Source organism: Helicoverpa armigera, chromosome 19 (genome assembly GCF_030705265.1).
Source record: "Helicoverpa armigera isolate CAAS_96S chromosome 19, ASM3070526v1, whole genome shotgun sequence".
In the NCBI taxonomy this organism is placed as follows: Eukaryota; Metazoa; Arthropoda; class Insecta; order Lepidoptera; family Noctuidae; genus Helicoverpa; species Helicoverpa armigera.
This window is the reverse complement of record NC_087138.1, coordinates 8,126,356-8,141,313: the sequence shown is the minus strand read 5'-3', so window position 1 is coordinate 8,141,313 and position 14,958 is coordinate 8,126,356. Positions and strand designations below refer to the sequence as shown.

At 37.0% G+C, this 14,958-nt stretch overlaps 2 protein-coding genes across 3 annotated transcripts; both read left to right on the top strand.

Moving 5' to 3' along the window:
- The first annotated feature begins 6,228 nt into the window (after window positions 1–6,228).
- On the top strand, window positions 6,229–10,839 carry LOC110374170 (fibroin light chain). The gene is made up of 7 exons (XM_021331761.3): window positions 6,229–6,386; window positions 6,912–7,000; window positions 7,439–7,634; window positions 8,077–8,214; window positions 9,317–9,414; window positions 9,863–10,007; window positions 10,569–10,839. The coding sequence occupies exons 1-7, from the start codon at window positions 6,351–6,353 to the stop codon at window positions 10,650–10,652; spliced, it is 786 nt and encodes a 261-aa protein (XP_021187436.2). The 5' UTR covers window positions 6,229–6,350; the 3' UTR covers window positions 10,653–10,839.
- A 751-nt stretch (window positions 10,840–11,590) lies between these two features.
- LOC110374173 (uncharacterized) lies at window positions 11,591–14,942 on the top strand. Of its 2 annotated transcripts, none has more exons than XM_021331764.3 (6): window positions 11,591–11,761; window positions 12,261–12,408; window positions 12,485–13,232; window positions 13,574–13,711; window positions 13,978–14,132; window positions 14,582–14,942. In XM_021331764.3, the coding sequence occupies exons 1-6, from the start codon at window positions 11,683–11,685 to the stop codon at window positions 14,928–14,930; spliced, it is 1,617 nt and encodes a 538-aa protein (XP_021187439.3). In that variant the 5' UTR covers window positions 11,591–11,682; the 3' UTR covers window positions 14,931–14,942. The 2 variants fall into 2 exon arrangements, with proteins under 2 accessions (XP_021187439.3, XP_021187438.3); XM_021331763.3 differs by having other exon boundaries at window positions 13,975–14,132.
- The last annotated feature ends 16 nt before the right edge of the window (window positions 14,943–14,958 follow it).

The window sequence follows — 14,958 nt, the reverse complement described above, 5'->3', positions numbered from 1 at the left end:
ATGCTCTAGAGTGTGTACTTAGGTCTAAATTACTCATATTTGAGAATTTGGTTCTTATACCTACTAGTTGTGATCACCCATCATCATCATCTCATCACCTCCCGAACCTTTTCCCAACTATGTTAGGGTCGGCTTCCAGTCTAAACAGATGCAGCTGAGTACCAGTGTTTTGTTGTGATCTCCCGTACTGCTTATAATCCTTCAGCTAAGAAAACAGCATAACCCTGAAAGACTACGCATAGAGAAACAATTCAAGGCCTTAAATGTCGCGCAGTTATTAAAATCCCCTACATTTTAACTTCACCATAACATTATATACAAACATGGTACTAATCACTGCTTATTGTTCTCCAAGCTCGGTCTGAGCAAACATCATTATGTTGGATTTGTGAAAATTATAATTACAACTTGCTTATCGGTAAACAATTGATTTTGACTTCGAGGTGAGATTGCTGCGCTTGAATAGACGGCAGTATTTTTTTCGAGAATATGTATGTTACTTAATATTGTAGAAATAAAGTTGGCACAAATATCTGAATTACTGTAACTTTTTAAACTAGAATTGTTTGGTTACTGTATCATGATTTATTTTAGTTTAATTAAATTGATATTTACGCATTACGCATGCAGTGGTCATCTATAAGTGACTGTCACACATACAAAATCTTTTTAATATACTTAAGTCTTGACGTTGTTGATGAACCAATAAATAAATACTAAGTATACATACACGATAGGAAACATGATTCAAAAACTACTGAATCGATTTCAAAACTGTTCTCACTGTTGGAAAGCTAGACTGTCCCCGAGTAACATAGGCTACCCCTATACTTTATCCGAGTATGGGAGGAGGGTATAAGTATCAGTAACTCTTGCGATGCAGAACAACTAGCCGCGAGCCACAAGTAATTTTAGTTAATTTTGCTTGACAATTTATCTCAGTTTTTACAGTTAAAGTTTATGAGAAAAATAAAGAATTAGAAGCACTAAAATATCATCAAAAATTAAACCCCTTAGCTGCGAAGCGGAGAGATATATTTTTTATTATTTAAAATTATGAAAATGAATCCGTCTCTAGTTTACTGAAACATAAAATTCTTGAACAAAGAGGCGCAGTAACAACTGTTTGAGTATGGCCTTAAGAGAGGCGGAAAAAAATACAATCTGCCTAGCCATTTCCTAACTATGATGGGGTCGGCTTCTAGTCTAACTGGATGCAGCGGAGTACTTGTAAGTGCTATAAGGAGCGACTACCTATCTGATCTCCACAACCCTATAACCTGATTAACTAATTTTATGTATGGAAAATACTAAGGAACTTATACTGACACAATATACTTACTTATGTGGTATGTGTAGTGGCGTAAAAAATCGTGATGGCCTAGTGGTTAGAACACCAGCCTCTCAAGTGCGGATTTGATTCCAGGTAAGGCAATACCAATATCAGTTTTCTAAAGTTTAAGAGTAAGTTACGCCAATTTCTGAATGATAAAATTTATTATACCATAACAGATTTCTTAGCAGAAAAAATATAATTGTATAAACATAAAATATAAATGTATTAGTAGTAAGTTAATTGATCTCATATAATATTGTGATTATAAATTGTAGATTAATAGTAGGTAATAATGTTTATAATTGTAGGTAATAATGTTTGCATGCCGAATGGTAAAATATGGCTGAACTTTATAATTATAAGAACTTTTGTTTACCCATATTTGCAAAATAAAAATTCTATTCTATTCTATTCAAAATAATGTAACGACTGATAAAAGGTGGAAGAAGACATCTTGAATAAACCCGGACATCAAATTCTGAAATCGCCGATTTTGAAACAGCGTAATTATCAACGCTCATTCCTTCTGTGTATTAGAAGAGGCAATAAAAAAACTAATGATGCTAAAAATAAATATACAAACAATCGCTGTTTTCATAGCCCCATCCCCAAAGCGGCAGTTAATAAATAATTTATAGCCAGTGTCGCTTATCTGAGTCCCTCCGATTTCTCACTGCTCACTCCTAAGAATGATTTTTTCAGCCATAACAAATCCTTTTCTGTAGGGTGCTACTTTACTTAGAGTATTTTTTTAAGAAATCTGTTGGATAGAATAAACGGTATGATTCTTTGTCTATGGAGTTTAGATAGCTCGAGTATTATATACAGAATATGCACAAATGTTAGTTCAGAATGTGAATCATGACATTCATATCGTGTAAGTGCTCAACACATATTTCTATACAACGCAAAACGCTTTATGAATGGCTATATTATAGCCTGTGTATCAGAATAATACAAAGGTAGAGGTAGACAAATTTTTACACATAGGTATATAAGAAGTAGTTCGTTCGAAACGAGGGTGACACCCCGGGGAACAGTTAGTCTCAAATAACTCAGAAAGTTATAACATAGCATTAGGACTACCAAGAAAACTACATTACCAACAATTCAAGACAGTGTCAATTTCCAAAGAATTTCGTAGTCCACATTTCAAAACAATATGAGAAAAGTATCTCTAGACCGAATCAAAAGTAGCAATTTGAGTGGTACGGTGGTACCTTTAGTTTGTTTGTCGACTCCCGTTTGCAATCACAAAGTAGATCCCACGGGGAGACAGGATTATCTTCAGCTTAAGCTGCGACTGGAACCAAGTAAACTTGGGGTCACAGTTACAGGGAAATCATAATCTTTATATATAAAAAAGCGATATACATATCTATACTTATATTATAAACAGATGAAGTTTGTGTCTGACGCCTGCATAATGACATTCTTTATGGGGAATAAACCACCTGAAGAAAAGACTCCACCATTTTCATCTTTTTATGTGCAAGATTAATTATTAGATATATTGTCAATTTACACAACTGTATAATACCCAAAAAAATCAACATAGACAAAGTCTCCCCAATAATGAAAGAAGTCTAGTCACCTACTCTTGAAGTAAATGCGCAGAACATATTATAGAGGTAATTCACAGCCATATACACAGACAGGTGCACTTTCTATTCCTTCACTCTCGTAGCACGATGAGACAGTTTTTGGACATGACCAGATAGACATCAGATGTAGGACCGCAAAGCTCAATATGCCTTCCGGTGTTACGTCCGGAGAGAGATCAGGCGCAGGACCGACATTTACGTGTTCTCCAACGCTACATTCTTCTCCTAAATTAAACTACTTTTACGGGTTTTATTGCGGTTATATTAATATTATTTAATCCAAAAGTTTCGGATCCTTTACAGAATCCATGGTCACGGGCAGACTCCTTACTCTTAAAAATCTTATGTAAGTCAGTGAACACTCCCCCAGCGGGGCCCAGCAGGGCCAAGGCCTGCCGGGGCTGCGGGTTGTTCGAAAGAGTTACCGCGGCCCTGGCACATAAAAGGCCTATGACGGAACACGACGGTTTTTAGTCAGTAAGAGTCTGACTCTCCCTCACCGCTGCTAACCCACAGCGGGAGGGCTCATTTTATGATTTTTGACGTCGTTAAAAAAAAAATCGCGAACACTGCGACCCCACATTTACCTACAGAATTTGACTTTATAAGACTTCAATAATACTTTGCCGAGTGTACTGTTGTTTCATAAATCTCAGACGAATCCGAATCTTATGTAAAATTGTTTTGTAGCAAACTGTATACGATTCATATTTGTTATGTTACTGTTTCATATGGTAAAGAGGTATTATATCTTTGGATAAGGTTGGACATGTGATATTTGATGTCTTCTAGATGTGAAGTAAAATTAGGTAAAGCTGTTCTCATCTGGTTCTTTATATAGATTGGGTGTGGGAAAATAAATACTGTTACAGAAATAGATACATAAATCGAGATAGCAACTGCTACTAAGTACTCCGGGGCCCGATTATCCTAAGTTAATAATGTCAAAATCGAATAAAAATTGAATCGCAATATATTGGGCATTCTATTGGTTTGCGATTGGTCTGCTATTTTGGTGATTTGGGTCTATACGGTAGTTTGCTCTACAATCATATTACAATCGTAAATCATTTGCAGACAAAATGATTCATTATTGAATGACAGAAAAGGATAAAAACGTTTATTTCAAAGAAAAAATAACGGAATGCCACATACGCTTCAATCGTAATTGAGTCGGGATTGGATCTCAGTCGAACGTGAATCGTATGTCGCTTAAGTAAAATTAGGAGAATCGGGCCCCTGTTCATTTAAAATTTTGCCTATTCCAACAAGATGTTCAAAAAACGGCTGTTACTGAAAGGTCACATTAAAGAACAATACGAAAACTTAGGGTTTATATTATATTATATCCCTTTTGGTTTTACATTTAATCGGATCGCACTACAACAGCTCTGTGACTACAATTTTTCACTCGGTTTTTGAGAGCGCAAAATTAATGTGATTGTTACTTCTTCAAACGAAAACGGCTGAACGTATTTTGATAAAACTTGACAATAACAGCACTCATACACCAGACTAACATTAAGCTACTTTTTAACCCGACTACGGGAAGTAGTTCCCTCAGGAAACTACTAAAACCGTCGCTAAACTAGTAAATCATAACCCAACCTTTTCCTACAACAAATTACAATGTAAAACTTACAGAGAAGCCATTTGTCGACACACTACCCCATCGTAAAGATAATGGTCACATGTTTAAAGTGACCATAAAAGGGTACATAGTATTTTAGTGTCCATCGCCGGTTTTATTCGTGTTTGTTGCTTTACTGCAAATGATGAGAACCCGTTGAACGATGGTTTTGCGTTGTGGTCGCTAAATCCGCAAGTTCGAAAATAGAACAGCGTTTGAAGAGAGGATAGAGCGTTTTTAGAGAGGAACGTCGCTTTTGTTTTTTTTTTTTTCTTTCAGGTCTTATGACGGTTTACACCAGGATTTATGTCGCGTCTAGCGTATATGTGTGACCATTCCTAGCATAAAAAAATCTGTCACGTGGCACTATGCGGCAACTTTTGTACCGTTAGATTGTCAATTGTTTGCTCCGCACCGCTCCCTCTACCCGCTCAGGCGGTATGGAGAGGAGAATCCGCTACAGCGAAAACGCTGCTATGCCCAGCTTCACCAAAAGTGGAGCAAAGCAGAAAAGCTTTTAAACAACTACAATCAGTAATATAGTAGTGTAAATAGTCAAAAACAAAGGGTGATAAGATTAAGATAACAAATTGGCTAAAAATTGTCACTTGATCACAAAAATTTGAACATGATACCATTTTTTTTTCTTTCTTGCCTACGCTGCCATACTTCAGAAAATCAATCCATATCTCCTAAATATATATTCTCAAACTATTAAACTGCTAAGTTTCCCAAAACTCGCTGTTTCCAAAGCCCACCATTCACCTCATAATACTTTCCAGTCACTTGACTGTCGTTACAGAAAACTACAATGTTGCGTTTTACCGTCCCAAACATAAACTATCCCCCTGAGTATTAATCTGTTCAAGATATATCGTTTGAACGACATGTAAAAGGATTTTAAGATACACATTTTAGTACTTTGCGGCTAAACAGCGGGGTCGATCATAAGGTTAAGCAATGGTTAGCGTGGTCTCCCCGTGGATGGACCATGTTGTCATGACAAATTCTTTCTTTCAGAAATCACATTAAATTAGTGGGTCCGAAATGTCATTTTAACGTCTTTGGCAGTCTTTACGGGTGGTCAGAATCCAGAAAGTCTGACAACCAGTCATAGCCAAGGCTATCGAGCAGATAGATAGCCCTCCAGTTCTTGTACGACACTGGTACGCAGCTGCTTCCGATTAGACTGAAAGCCAATATAGCTTTTACAAGGATAAGCAGATCTAAAACAGAAATAATACTTTAAATCAGTCCAGTAGTTCCTGAGATTAGTGGGTTCAAGCAAACAAACTCTTCAGCTTCTGAATATTAGTATAGATAAATTACCAAAAAATATATACATATATGTACTAGTAACACCACTTTATATAACCTTCTTAAATCCGATCATATTTGCTTAACCAATGACGCTAAACAAAAGAGGTATCTTAATTTTACATTGTGTGTGAAATAAAGAGAATTTGCGTGAATGCTCGTTCAGAACAAACGAACAGACAAACGATTCAATTAAAGGGTTTATTGAAGCCTATAAACCAAGTTAAACCGCATCCTTCAAAAACAAAAAGCGATTCAAATATCAACCTTACTGCGTTGGCATAAGAGTGTTAGTAAAAATTTTAGGGTGTGTTTGTTAAAGTTGTATGTCTGTTTGCAAATCGTTCGTATTTAGACAGTTGTGGTTTATTTAGTATCATTGTGCAGTTATGTATATATAGTAGTAAATTATTGACATTCTCGTGTATAGTATATACCGATTGGTCGGATACAGACCAGCAAAATGCTGCCTATCGTACTGGTATTACTCGTCGCTACTGTAAGTCTTATTATTTTTTACCATTTATTTTTCTTCTAAAAAGCTTCTAATTCCTCCCCATTGCTGTCAACTGGGAGAGTGCCCAAAAAATCTAATTCGTAACTTATCTCCTTACTTCTAAATCAGTGTAACATAAGTATACAATTTTTAATTGCAAATTGGCTTTATCCATTCTGGAATCAGTTATTTAAATCTGTTTCCCTTTGGTTACACTAGCGTCCTGAGGTACCTTCTTCCCGTACCTGGATAAAAAATAATGTAGTCATCCTAAGCTTTTAGGATCTTTCGCTCACAAAATATTTCACCAATTTCGAAACTCATTTTCTCCCATATCGGGCCTGCTGGAAGAGATTTCTTATGAAATAAGCCGTAACCTTTTTACAATTTTTTCTATTTTTCTTCTTGTCTGTGTTCTGTGTGTAACTGTGTACATTTAAAACTGTTTAAATAAACAAGTTTTTTCTTTAATTTACTAGCATCTAAAAAGCGTATAGATGTATATAAATATGTATTTTTGACCCACAGAGCGCTCTGGCTGCCCCAGGCGTCAACCTGAGCATCCGCAATGTAAACGAAGTGGTGCCACCCAAGCACAATGGCGGACTAGTCTCTGCGTAAGTACAATCATGTAATTCCTTCTTAATATGTAGCTGAATCCTCCAGTTTGAGAAAAGAAGTCTTCCTCGATTAATGGGCTATGCATTATCATCGTAGTTTTTTTATCATCCTACTGCTAGGCATCGATGGCCTCTAATACAAGGAAGGATTTGAATCTCCAGGCTTGCTTAATGCAGGTTGGTGAATACCTAAAAAATTTTTCAAATCAGTCCACCAGTATTTGAACTTTCACTAAATGATGAGTGTCCCAAAGTAAATATTCCCTGACCCGGATTAAGTAGCCTATGTCTCAAGATCTAGGCCATCTGTTTACTAATTTAATTTAAATCGGTCCAGTCATTTTATCGTGAAAGCTCGCCAAAATTTTGTTTGCCACAATATAGGCCCATTTTCTGATGATTTCTGAATAAAAAAACCAAATCCACATCTTTCAGTTTCTTGACCAACCAAGCCTTCGAGATCGTAGACGGTGGAGACACTGCCACCTACGTGCTCAACCTTCAGCAAGTCATTGACGACCTCGCCAACCAAGGAGACAAGAGCAGCCAAGCCCTTGCCGCCGGTCAGGCCATCGCCATCCTCGGTGCTCTGAGCACTGGAATTCCTGGAGACGCTTGTGCTCCTGCTAACGTAAGTGATCATAGCCTTTTGTTTTATAAATAAAAAAATATCAGACGATCCTGCTATGTAAGCAGGAGCAAATGGTCACCTATCCAAGGTTCGACTGCAATGGTAACATTTGATCGGTACTTACGTATTCACATCCTTGTATATTTGTGGTTGAAATATCTTGTGTATCATGCATACTATTGTATACTACCACTCACTATGTATCTCGTTTAGACTTATGTCGGCGTTATGTGGTTCGCAGTTCAGAAGTCAGAACTAAGTTATTTTATCCTTTGTTACTCTCTTGCATTTTTAGATATAGCATTAAGCATAGAAGACAAGGGACAAGAGATAATAGATTTCTCAAATCTAAATGAATAGATGGACTTCATCAAAGTAACTTTGGGCTTATAAGTAGAGTTATATAGTTTTAGCATCAAATTCCTTATTATTCTGTTTTCAGTTCATCAACGCCTACGTCTCATCCCTCCGTAGCGGCAACTCCGTGGGTCCAGCTCTCGCCAAGTTCGTCAACGTCTTGAAGCAGAACATCGACCAAATCGTCCAATACGCAAACAACCCCAACCAACTGAAGAACGCTGTGAGTATGAGAAAAATAAATGTACATATATGTATTAAAATTACAATTATGTATGTTCGTTCAATGGAACCCTGTCTTATCTATCCCGTGGCCTGAAGGTCACGTAACAAAAAAAGTTCCTTTAGCATGACTATGAGGCCTTCTGAAGTTAGGAGTTGGAAGCGAGATTTTAAGATAACCATCCAATATACGGCTAGCAGGAGCTGGATGTGAGAAGCCGAAAATCGATCTCAGTGGCGTGCACTTGGAGAGGCCTATGTCCAGCAGTGGACTGCGATAGGCTGATGATGATGATGATCCAATATATCTTGACAGGTCGTTTTATGCAAATATAGCAGAACATAGCTTATCCTTTTTTCAGAATTTCAATCGGTGGTATTATTGCTCTATTAACACGCGACCGCATTGGCTTAGTGCATAGTACATGTACCCTTAGAAACGGAGTATTAAAGTACATATAACGCCAGCAAATAAAACAAGGAACACCTACATTTACCTCCTATTTCTCCATCACAATCACCTAAAACTCTATATACTAGATATACCAACCATAAGTTACACCACAATAGATAGGTCAGCGATACGCAACCAATAGTTCTGCACAAACTGCTGATGACTTGCAAACGCAATGCATACGTAATCAAACGCCGTCATTAATCATCGGCAGGCCATCTATCACGTAGTCCAACACTGTCCGTCGTCTAAACAATTTGGAGCACTTCACCTATTGTTATTGATATAAATGATTTTTTTCTCACGTTGTGTTGTTTGAGTGATTGGTTTAGAAATACTCGGAGAGGTAAATGTTCGTGTTCGAAAAGGTTACTGATTGAAGTATTCTGTTTTATTTTGGGAGATCAGATGGCGTAGTAGTTGGTGTATGGGCTATATCTGGCTGCCGTGCTAGAGGTTGCGGGTTTGATTTCCGCATGAAGCACACATTTGAAACGAAGGTCTTATTAGGCTTCCTTTGGGCATCAACTTTTTTGCTGGCACGTAGTTTAAAAATTTGAGGTTATAGGGCGAAGTCGATATTAATATATCTACCCAACTGCTATATCTCCCAACGAAATGAGGATTAATGAACAACTCTTGTTTCCAGGTCGGACCCCGAGGTAACTGCAACGGTGGAGGCAGAAACTACCAATTCGAAGCCGCCTGGGATGCCATCCTCAGCAACGCCTCCGGAGCCTCAGCAGGGTAAGTTCAAAAAGCTACTTAAATTACAACGAACATAAGGTTCATTTTTGAACAAATTGTGTATGTTCCAAAAGTGCACTGGCATTTTTGTATGTTGTTGTTAGAAGTATTCTGTGAAGTGAATACGATACGAAACATCTGGCCATTTTGACAGTTAAATAATAAACATTGATAGCTTGAGAGTTTCAGTAAGAGTGTGAAACAACAAAGAAGAAGTGAACCAGCACAATGCAAACAAAATATTCGTTGTAATTTTTTTAAAGGAAATCTTGGTTCCCAGCAAGGATTTCAGTCGGCCTGATACCGGCTAAATACCTAAACACCTGACCTGAAAACCGGGAAAACAAATAATACCTTCGTTGTCATGCTTAACTTCTCCAATGATTTAGTTACATTGTGAATATATTTGTGTAATTAAGTTACATTGACTAATGTGCTAATGTTCCAGGCTTGTCAACGAGCAATACTGTGCTGCCAAGCGTCTGTTCACCGCTTTCAACGCACAAAACAGCAATGTAGGAGCTTACGTCACCGCAGTCTCCCTGCCACCAGTCAACCGCGTCCTCCAAGAAGCTTTGGGACCAGTCGCTAAGGTTAGTACCATCATCATCAGCCTTTTTATCGCCCACTCTTAGACACAGATCTCTCGTCATTAGTCATCAATATCGTCCCATATATCGCCCCACTGTTACGCTCAGACCTCTCGTCATTAGTCATCAATATCAGCCTTTTTCTCGTCCCACTTTTGGGCACAGGCTTCCCCTCACACGAAGTATTGAGTATTAGTAGTTTGTAACTAAAATTTGTTATAATGGCGGCCAGATCTATTGGCGGTGATATTGCCTGTTCTTAAGAAGATTGCTTAGCTGCGCAGGTCATTAGTACAGTGCACATACATATGGACACAGGTGCACATAGTCCGATGGGACGGCAATCCGCCACGACCAAAGAGAGATCAAACGGAACTGATATTTATGTTCCCTAGGAAGCAGAAGTATAACAATCAACAACTTAAAAACTTCGAGTTGCTTTGGTAATTTCTTAAAACCCATAGAGCAATTTCGGCCCGTCAATCAAACCCGAGACTTTGCACAACAGTCCACTGGGGTACCTTCCAGAATCAGTTTTGAAATACATTTTTTTTATCATTTCAGTTCGTTGCATCCCTCTCTTCTGGCAACCCTGCAGCCGCAGCTGCCGGAGCCAAGAATGCCCTGGACAACGCCCTCAGATACTAAACTATACTATATACTAAACTTTAGTACAATATTATAACACATTTTATATATATCGGTATACTATACGAAAAATAACCTGACTACTATGTATATATGTATAATATACTATACATACCCAAAGGTCATACAATGACGTCTATAGGAAAAACTTTTAATATGTAAATATACGTTTATGCATTATAACAAAGGATTTGGCTTTTATTTTCACGGACAAAGATTTTTATTTTTAATAAAGATGTATCCAATTCTGATGTTTATTTTTTTGTTTTATTTTGTAGTTATTCAAAACATTTCAGAATTAATAAGTTCGCTATTACTTAAAAGTTTACTATCTTTTTTTTAACGACGTCAAAAATCATCAAATGACCCCTCCCGCTGTGGGTTAGCAGCGGTGAGGGAGTGTCAGACTCTTACTGACTAAAAACCGTCGTGTTCCGTCGTGGGCCTTTTATGTACCAGGGCTGCGGTAACTCTTTCGAACAATCCCGCAGCCCCGGCAGGCCTTGGCCCTACTGGGTCCCGCTGGGGTAAAGTTTACCTTACCACTTTATTGACATTGAAAAGATTACTTTATTGACTGTAAACTACATTTCAATACTTTCATACATAGTCGTATTATTTGTAGAAAAAATACCATAACTGCAAGTTTAAAAGCTTTTCAGCTTATATAACATATAAAAGAGTTTGTTTATTTCAGTGTTAGATAGCCCATTTATCGAGGAACTCTATAGGTTATGTTTTATCCGGATGCGCGAAGTAGTTAGGTAGTAGGTAGTAAAACCGGTGGTGAAAGCTAGCAAATAAATAAATAAACATACACAGTTATAATTTACATGCATTGTAGCCAAAACCACATCACAAACAAGGGTTTTCTATTTTTATCTCGTACGTTTCAGGAAAAATAATAATTTAATACAACATTCAATTTCAGTCCGTTTGACAGTTTTATCCTCAAACAGCTATCTGGTATTAAAACTCACAGTAGTGACACAAATTGTGTTAGTAGTATGTTCATTTAGTGAAAATAATAATGTTTTTATTACCTTTGCTATGTTTAACACTATCTTATTACGCGTCTGCGAATTATCTTAGCTATAGTTGTAGAACAGGTAAGTTTATTTCATTTATATTCATAGTACCTTTAAATAAATGTGGGGCACCATTTTCTTTAGTTAGTAGCAATTCAGTTTGTCATAAGCGTCTACTAGATGCGGGTTTCTGTAACTTATCTATCCTTTGTGTTAAGAGATTGGTATTCAATGAACGTCACAATTCAATCTGTAATTATAAAACAATGCATGGATCGGTAGAAGTACTTCACCGGATTTAATTCGGAAATAGAAGATTACCAAAAATAGACACCAGTTATTTTGGTTGGTCAAAGTATTTATTACAAAATATAATATTTCTCATTGTTAGACAGTTAGTAAATAATTGATATCAATTGATGACTTCGATTCTTTTATTTCTACTGAGGTTCTAACTTAAAGCCGACCTTAACGTAGTTCTAAAAGGCTAGGCTGATGATGTGCTTATGAAAACTTATGTTAATTTAGAGATTTTAAACAAAATAACAACAATGAAAATTAAGCATCCATTTTGTTTCAGACCCAAATTATGGTACTCCCTCTATAGATCTTGTCAGAGAGCCTGACAAAGTTAACCAAACATGGAATATAAATAAAGATATGAATCATGCATTTATTGACGCGTGTAAAAACTTTTACGATATACGCAATATTCCTATCCAGGATAGGTAAGTTAATTGCAATGCCACACTTATATCACTTAAGGATTTCAAATGTACTAAATTCATAATTGTTTCTTCTTAGTTTTGACAATAATATTGTCTACTTCGGATTTTCGGGTGATGATGATGAATTAGATCGCATCACACAGCGTGGACTGGAAGTCGTCGGGGACGCCGTCGAAACACTTGGAAATGTAACTTGCGAGCAAATTGACAATTATGAAATATGTAACAGAACCAAAGTAGTAAATCTTGTCTCTAAAAAGCTTAAAGATAATTATGGAGACGACAATGTTTTCGACTTGATAAAGAATATGCTTGGAGATAAAGAGACTAGGACCGTCACACACGGGAGAAGTTGTGCCCCAGTATTTCAAAACATTACAGAACTATACAAAGTTGTACTATGCGATGAAAGATACACTGACATAAACGTTTATACACGTCCTTTGAAAGTAGTAGTATCGAAGATGAACGATTGTAAGTCAACGTTAGAAAAATATGATTATTCCGTTCTTGCGCTATTGACATCTAAAGGTTTTGACCATTGGTCGGTTCACTCAGTACCAACTATATTCTATGACACTCCTTATGCTTCTGCAGAAGACGAGGCTGCTTTTCCAAATTCTGTTAGTCTATTACCATGGCGACTGTTGAAATATGGTTTCTTAGGATTTATAAGATCAATGGGCTGGGAAAGAGTTGTGATTGTATCCGATGTTTCACAATACAGCATTGAATTTGAACATGAATTGACAACGTTGTTTGTCAAAGAAAGGATAGTTTACACGACGGTGAAAAGCGAAGATTATAGATTCGACGTTGCTAAGGTATGTAATATTCTTCTTCAAAATATTAACGTATTTCGTTAGTCGGATCGTGTGTTTGTCTACTTTTGAATTAATCTCCTTGGTCGAATTCTTGGATAAAAATTCATTCATTTAAAAAGAGTCACATTCATACAGCCCTTCTGGGTCGTCTATTTCCCATCTTGCTCTATGAACTAAAAGCAACCTCTCTTATAATGAAATTCGTTCAAGATTTAATACCCAGACAAACGTACCAGTAAGCACAGTACAGTGCATTGATATATAAAGTATATAATGATATATTAAATAATATAATGATATGAGTATTGATATATAAAGTATATAATGATGTATACTTGCAGATCTCAAAAAAACTTCATATGACCATGCCGAGGATAGTTATTGCGAACCTTGAGGAAGAAAACGCTTTAAAACTTATGCGTTTGTGGAAAATACCTGTTTGGATCGCGAGAGATATATCTAAAATGAGAGCTGATCAGGTACCAGTAGCTTGTTTATTTGGAACTACAGCTCATTCTTACAGATGTGATCCATCGGATTAGCTTCCACATCATCATCATTAACGCCCAAGCCTTTTCCAACTATGTTGGGGTCGGCTTCCAGTCTTACCGGTTGCAGCTCAGTACCAGTGTTTTACAAGGAGCGACTGCCTATCTGACCTCCTTAACCCAGTTATACCCGAGCATTCCAGTACATAATTATATTGTGCTTATAAGTTTAATAATAATAATGCCTTTTTCAGCAGCAATTACCCCAACGCTTGTTCTCAATTTCTTTGGGCGCTGCCACCGAACCCAACTGTGGCGTGGACGCTAATATTCTGTCTGGACTTACCACCATCTTCAAGGCTTACCATGCTAAGGCCCTAAACCCCACCATGAGAAGGCGTAACTCTTCGAAGTAAGTACTTTGAAAGCCATAGAGCATGAAAGCCGTTGAGGAAATAAGGATAAAATTGGTTAATTTGTTCAATAACAATATGTATTTGATAATAACTGTAATACAACAATTTCCTCAACTGCTATTGAAAAAGAAATGACTAAATATATACTGTGATATTCATATATTTATTCAAACTTTATGTGTTAAAAAACGGTACATTGGCGGACCTAATGCTGTAAGGGATTAATTACCAGTCAACCATAGTCATCTAAATGTCCTGATTATGATATCAAACCCTTTTTGAATAAACTACTTCACGTACAGAGCCAAGCATATAACAATTCTATAGCCTGACTAGAATACCACCACATTTGCGTTTATAGTTCTAAACAAAACCACTAAAGAAGATTCAACATCCACAATATTTCTTTGATCGCACTAATTAAAACACAAATTATGATTTTCAGGCTACTGATCGATGAAGCAAGAAAGTTAGTGCAAGAGACTGCAGCAGCTAAGGCTTACGTATACAAGTTAGGACGGCATCCAGCATATGACAAGCTAATATCAACCTTGAGAGTAGATGACAGTGGGTTCAAAGTTCTTTATCTCACAAATCCGTTTAAAACTGGTATTCCTTCTGACGGGACGGCCCAATGTTTGGCTAAAAGCAATACGTACTCAAAACCTTGTGAAGACACTTTTGTCTTGTTGCTAATGTGTGTGGTGATACTCTTCTTCACGACTGCTCTTTTGATCTCTTGTTACTTTCACAAGTCTTCTCCATACAATGATCCGAGATATCACAACTTTTAATTTTTCATCGTATTTTTTTTCATCATCC